At 41.6% G+C, this 6,194-nt stretch overlaps 2 protein-coding genes across 2 annotated transcripts in view; both read right to left on the minus strand.

The window, feature by feature from the left end:
- Positions 1-290, minus strand: part of LOC103594111 (filaggrin-like) — a 6,505-nt gene extending 6,215 nt beyond the window's left edge. Inside the window, exon 1 of the mRNA XM_008577299.1 lies at positions 145-290. Coding sequence (XP_008575521.1) covers positions 145-290 — 146 coding nt within the window. The remainder of the gene's footprint in view (positions 1-144) is intronic.
- A 200-nt stretch (positions 291-490) lies between these two features.
- FLG (filaggrin) lies at positions 491-4,456 on the minus strand. Its single transcript, XM_008577300.1, has 3 exons — positions 4,319-4,456; positions 718-3,264; positions 491-586 (listed from the first exon to the last, which is right to left on the minus strand). The coding sequence occupies exons 1-3, from the start codon at positions 4,454-4,456 to the stop codon at positions 491-493; spliced, it is 2,781 nt and encodes a 926-aa protein (XP_008575522.1).
- Between the last annotated feature and the right edge of the window lie 1,738 nt (positions 4,457-6,194).

Consider the following 6,194-nt stretch of genomic DNA (forward strand, 5'->3'; position numbering starts at 1 on the left):
TTGATGTGAGCCAGAGTGCCTAGATCTTTCCCCTGAGTGGCCACGTGCAGTTTCTTGTTGGTTCCTGTTACCTGCCCTGGCGTACCCTTGGGCTGATTCTGTCTGGACTGCCGAGTCTTCTGATTGTCCTTCACTATCACTTGCCTGACTGATGTTGGATCCATGATGTCTATTGTCACTGGATGCTGATGAGGTTTGTCCATGTCCAGTTCCAGAGTGCCTGGATCTGTCTCCTGACTGCTCGTGATGGCTGCCTTGTCTTTCTCTTGTGCTGGTTCTGGAATGCCCATGAGCAGAGTCAGACTGCCTGTGTGCGGCCTCCTGCCCTTGATGTGAGCCAGAGTGCCTAGATCTTTCCCCTGAGTGGCCACGTGCAGTTTCTTGTTGGTTCCTGTGTCTTACCCCAGAGTGACTATGGGCTGTCACTGATGGGCTGTCTGAGTCATCACTGTTCGTGGCCTGACTGATGTTAGATCTCTGATGTCTGCGATTACTGGATGCAGATGAGGTTTGTCCATGTCCAGTTCCAGAGTGCCTGGATCTGTCTCCTGACTGTTCGTGATGGCTGCCTTGTCTGTCTCTTGTGCTGGTTCCAGAGTGCCCATGAGCAGAGTCAGACTGCCTGTGTGCGGCCTCCTGCCCTTGATGTGAGCCTGAGTGCCTAAATCTTTCCCCTGAGTCGCCTTGTGCAGATTGTTGTTCGTTTCTTTGACTTACCCCCGAATGCCCATTGGCTGTCACTGATGGGCTGTCTGAGTCATCACTATTCGTGGCCTGACTGATGTTAGATCTCTGATGTCTGCGATTACTGGATGCAGATGAGGTTTGTCCATGTCCAGTTCCAGAGTGCCTGGATCTGTCTCCTGACTGTTCGTGATGGCTGCCTTGTCTTTCTCTTCTGCTCAATCCGGAGTACCCATGAGCAGAGTCAGATTGCCTGTGTGCGGCCTCCTGCCCTTGATGTGAGCCAGAGTGCCTAGATCTTTCCCCTGAGTGGCCACGTGCAGTTTCTTGTTGGTTCCTGTGTCTTACCCCAGAGTGACCATGGGCTGACACTGATGGGCTGTCTGAGACTTCACTATCACTGGCCTGACCTACATTGGATCCCTGATGTCTGTGGTCAGTGTATGCCGATGGGGTTTGTCCATGTCCAGTTCCAGAGTGCCTGGATCTGTCTCCTGACTGCTCATGATAGCTCCCTCGTCTTTCTCTTGTGCTGGTTCCGGAGTGCCCATGAACAGAGTCAGACTGCCTGTGTGCAGCCTCCTGCCCTTGATGTGAGCCTGAGTGTCTAGATCTTTCCCCTGAGTGGCCACGTGCAGATTCTTGTTGGTTCCTGTTACCTGCCCTGGCGTGCCCGTGGGCTGACTCTGACTGGGCTTTTGAGACTTCTGATTGTCCTTCACTATCACTTGCCTGACTGATGTTGGATCCATGTTGCCTATTGTCACTGTATGCCGATGAGGTTTGTCCATGTCCAGTTCCAGAGTGCCTGGATCTTTCTCCTGGCTGCTCGTGATGGCTGCCTTGTCTGTCTCTTGTGCTAGATCCGGCGTGCCCATGAAGAGAGTCAGACTGCCTGTGTGTGGCCTCCTGCCCTTGATGTGAGCCAGAGTGCCTAGATCTTTCTCCTGAGTGGCCACGTGCAGTTTCTTGTTGGTTGCTGTGTCTTACCCCAGAGTGATCATGGGCTGACACTGATGGGCTGTCTGGGTCTTCACTATCACTGGCCTGACCTACATTGGATCCCTGATATCTATGGTCACTGGATGCCGATGAGGTTTGTCCATGTCCAGTTCCAGAGTGCCTGGATCTGTTGCCTGACTGCTCCTGATGGCTGCATGGTCTTTGTCTTGTGGTTGATCTGGGGTGTCCATTTGAAGATTCAGACTGCCTGTGTGCAGCCTCTTCCCCTCGATTTGAAGCTGAGTGTTTTGTCCTTTCCCCTGAGTGGCTTTGTGCAAATTCTCGTTGGTTCCTCTTGCTGGGTGCAGAGCTTCCTTTGGTGGATTCGTGTTGTCTCTCTGAGTCTCTTGAATGTTCTTCGCTTTCGATCCTCTCACTGATGTTGGACCCCCTGTTTTTGTTTGTCCTTGATGAGTAGGGGGATTTGTCATGTACATGTCCATTCCATGATTGTGTGGAGCTCTCTGTTGTCTCCTCATTGTGGAATTTTTGTGTTCCTCTTGGGCTTGATCTTGAGTGCCCATGGGAAGATCCAGCCTGTCCTTGAGAGGCAGTGTCTCCATTTTGAGAGCCTGATCCTCTAGAGCTGTCTCCAGACTGTCCATGAGTAGATCCCTGTGTTCTTCTGCTACTGGAATCTGAGTTTCCAGGGGCGGATTCAGAATGTCCATGAGTCACTTTTTCCTGTTGATAAGGCCTAGAGTTTCTGGAGCCATCCCTGGAATGGTCACTGGCAGATCCTCGTTGGATTCTGGAACCAGACTGGGATTTTACGTCTGAATCTGCAGAATATTCTTCGCTATTACTGTCCTGACTTTCCCTGGATCCTATGTGTCTGCTTGTCTGGGATCCAAATAATAATTGTCCTTGGGCATACTGTGAGTTTCTGGAGCTTTGTACTTGACGTGATATTTCTTGCTTATGAGACTCAGAGTTTTTAATTGTTTTATCTTTTTGTTGCATATCAGTGGTACTAAATGTGTCATTCTCGGTTTTGTGGTATGAGTTTGTATTGCCTAATTCTCTCCAACTTGCACACATTCCCCTTGTATTTTTATAACCATAATCACCTTCTTTTCTTCCTTTTCTGCTGGAGGGACTAACATCTGTCTTGTGCTTTCTTCCTCTACTTTCAGTAGAATTATGCCTCTTTTTCAGTTTCCCATTTGGTTGATGGTGTGTTTTTCCACCTCCTTCTCTTCCTGTACAAGGAGACGAATGATGTTTTCTTCCTTCACTTCCAGAGCTAGATCCAGGTCTGGTCTTCCCTCTTCCTCTTGGGCTCTTGGATCTTGCCTTTTTTGGTTTTCCATCACTTCTTCTTGTAAGACTGGTTGTTGTTTCTCCTTCTTCTTCCTCCTCCTCTTCTTCTATGTCCTCTGCTTCATCTTGATAATGCTGTCTGTGCTTTTTCTGCTTTGGCCCTGATTTTTGGGAGTTCTGTCTTCTGGTAGATTCATAGTATGCTTGTGCCAACTTGAACACCATCAGTAAAAACTCAGCAAAGTCTATTTTCTGGTTGTGGTCTATGTCGAGTATATGCATGAAGATATCAGAAGTATCTGGGTCATCTGGATGCTATTTAGAGGGAAGTCACAGAGGGAGAGTACATCAGACTGACTCACATTATCAGTTAAATCATTCAAAGTTACTTCAGGGAATGTAAACTCTTGGTACCAAATAGTGGAACTGTAGTGGATTGAATTATGTCCACTCAAAACTCACTGAGGCTTGAATTGTGTCCCCGAAGTTTTATGTATTAGAAACTTAGCTCCCACTGTGACTGTTAAGAGGGTGGGAAATCCTATTATGGTAATTAAAAGGTGGAGTCCTGAAAGGGTGATTGGATTATAGGACCATGCTGCAGCGAGTGGATTAAAAGTGGTGGTCAGGGGTGTGGTTCTGAGGGCTTTAAAAGAGCTGAGTCTATCTCTCTTTGCTCTCTCTGCTTCTGCCATCTTGTAGTCTGAGACCCCCCACCCCCTGGGTCACTGTCACCACCACCAGATGGACTTTGGACTTCCCAGCCACAGAAACCGTAAGCAAATAAATTGCATTTTCTTTATAAATTACTGAGTTCCATGTATTTTGTTATAGCAACATAAACGGACTAATACAGGAAACAAATTTGTTACTTATTTTTTTCTTTTTCTTTCTTTTTTTTTTAAAATCTTATCCTGAGTTGGCTGGTAAGTATAGGTGCTAGACAAATACAAACAAATTTTAAGGACTAGTAGGGTATCCCAAAAAGATTTGATGAGGTTTTCTTATTTTTCTTATTTCAAAAGTCAGAACTTTATATAATCCACAAATGAGTTGTATTTTAAATATACCCTCCTAACAATCTTGATGGGAGGAAGAGTATCATAATGAGTCAGTTGGCCTTCATTTCTTTGTAATTAAATATTTATTTATTTATTTATTTATTTTTACAGAGAGTATCTCTTTGTGTCTGTATCATGTATAAAGGCATAAAGGGAGGAAAAGAAGTTTTATCTGTCTTGCAATAATACTAACTTTATTCTTTTTCCAGAAGAGAAATAATTTAAAAGGCATTCACAATAATTCTTGATTAGATTATTGATGAAGAGCAGAAATGCTCTAGTCTTTGGTTCTGTCAAACAGCTCTTACCTTCAGGATTGGCCGAAACTCCATTTCCAGAAGTTCCTTCAGCTCTTTTTTGCTTAGTGTTTCAGTCTCCTTATCATTTTTTGAATATTGGTGGAAAAGGTCGATGATGGCCATGATGCTTTCCAGGAGAGTAGACATCTTTTATCAATATCTGTGAACCTAGAAAGAAGAAATAAAAATGTACTTTTCTCATACTTCTTTTTTTCTAGGTCCTATTAATTATTATAATGATTTTCTACATTTAAAACCTACATACTTTCCTAAGTAGTCCATCTTTAAAAATGGAAGCTGGACATGAAAATCTTCTCTCTACAATCTGTATAGTGAAAATCAACTCAGACTTTGACTGATTTATTAAAACTGCCCATTTCTTGTCCCTGAGCCCATTCACAGCAGTATTTAGGTAGTCTCACAAACCTTTTTGTAAGATCATCCCTCTTGCTGATCTGGCCATTGCTTGTAGTAGGATTTTAGGGAGGCCTACTGTAAATCACCAATTTGCTGAGAGACAATTCTCTGAAAGCCAATATGCCACATGACAAAATACTCAGTGAACATTCACTTAATTTACTTGTTTTCTTTTTTAACCTTTCATAAAGTTTATAGTATTTTTAATTGGCTAGGATGGCTTTAATAGCTTTTCAATATTATAAAAAAGTTTTTTTTGACTGGCTTTCATTTTGCCATTTAAAGAATAGTATTTGAGGAATGTTCAGTTTATCTCATTTGTGAATAAGAAATTAGTAAGCATGTTAATAAATCTAAACAAGCATTTTTTTTTGTAAAATAATTATAATGACCACTTTAGGACTTACAAAACCACATGAAACTAAAATACTATAGGAAATAATAATGTGAAAGACATGACTGTAGTAGTCAGGACTAAAGCATTACGAACCTTGGATTGTCTTGTAAGAGGAAATAGGTATTGATTAATTTTTGATGTGGTTAAATAATATATATTTTGATAAGTTTATACCATTTATAACTTCTAAACCATTAGAGAGGAAGAGAGGGAATACAAAAACTTCATTAATTCAATAGAAGACAGGAAAGAAGAAAATAAGAAGTATAAAAAATATAGGGTAAATAGAAAGTATAAAATGATTTAGTAGAATTACATATATTTTATCATTTGTTATAATACATGTAAAATGGACCAGACCTTGCCAATTAAAAAATAAATTGAATTTTGAAAAATACAGCCATGTGCTCTTTACAAAAAACACACCTGAAATTTAAGATTTTTTTCAGCCACTCATTTATTTTGATATTCCAGACTTTGAACTTATCTTTAATTGCACCATGTCCAAAACCACAGTTTCAAGGATCCCACTCTCTGACCTCCCCTGGAATCTGATTTCAGTTATTCTTTGACTTCTCTATTTACTGCTTTATATACTTACTTCCCTTTTTACCTTGATTAGACAGTATGGTTAATCTTCCCCATTGCTCCTTGTATACGTGTCCTTGCCCCACTCTTTCTTGTACCCACTGGAAAAAGCAGCAGCGGCTTCTTCCCTTCCTTATCTCAGAAGATATTCCTGATTTTTATTTCAGTAACTTGGAAGCCATTGGAAAGGAATTTCTTCATTTTCCTGATATCTGATTTCCCAACCTACTGTATTTGTATCCATATACCTTGCCTTCACTGCTGTTAAGCGGGAATTGCTCCTTTCCTTTATTTTGGCACTGAACCCCTCTGGACTCTTTTACATACTCAAACACTTTGCTTTTGCAGTTGTCCACTTTCTCCTGCAACATCAATTTCTCTGTCTCTACTGGATCATTCCCTTCAGTATTGGTGCTGAAATATCTTTTTTTTTTTTTTTTTTTTTTTTTTTTTTTTTTTTTTTTTTTTTTTTTTTTTTTAAAA

Source organism: Galeopterus variegatus, unplaced genomic scaffold (genome assembly GCF_000696425.1).
Source record: "Galeopterus variegatus unplaced genomic scaffold, G_variegatus-3.0.2 Scaffold1480, whole genome shotgun sequence".
Taxonomy (NCBI): Eukaryota; Metazoa; Chordata; class Mammalia; order Dermoptera; family Cynocephalidae; genus Galeopterus; species Galeopterus variegatus.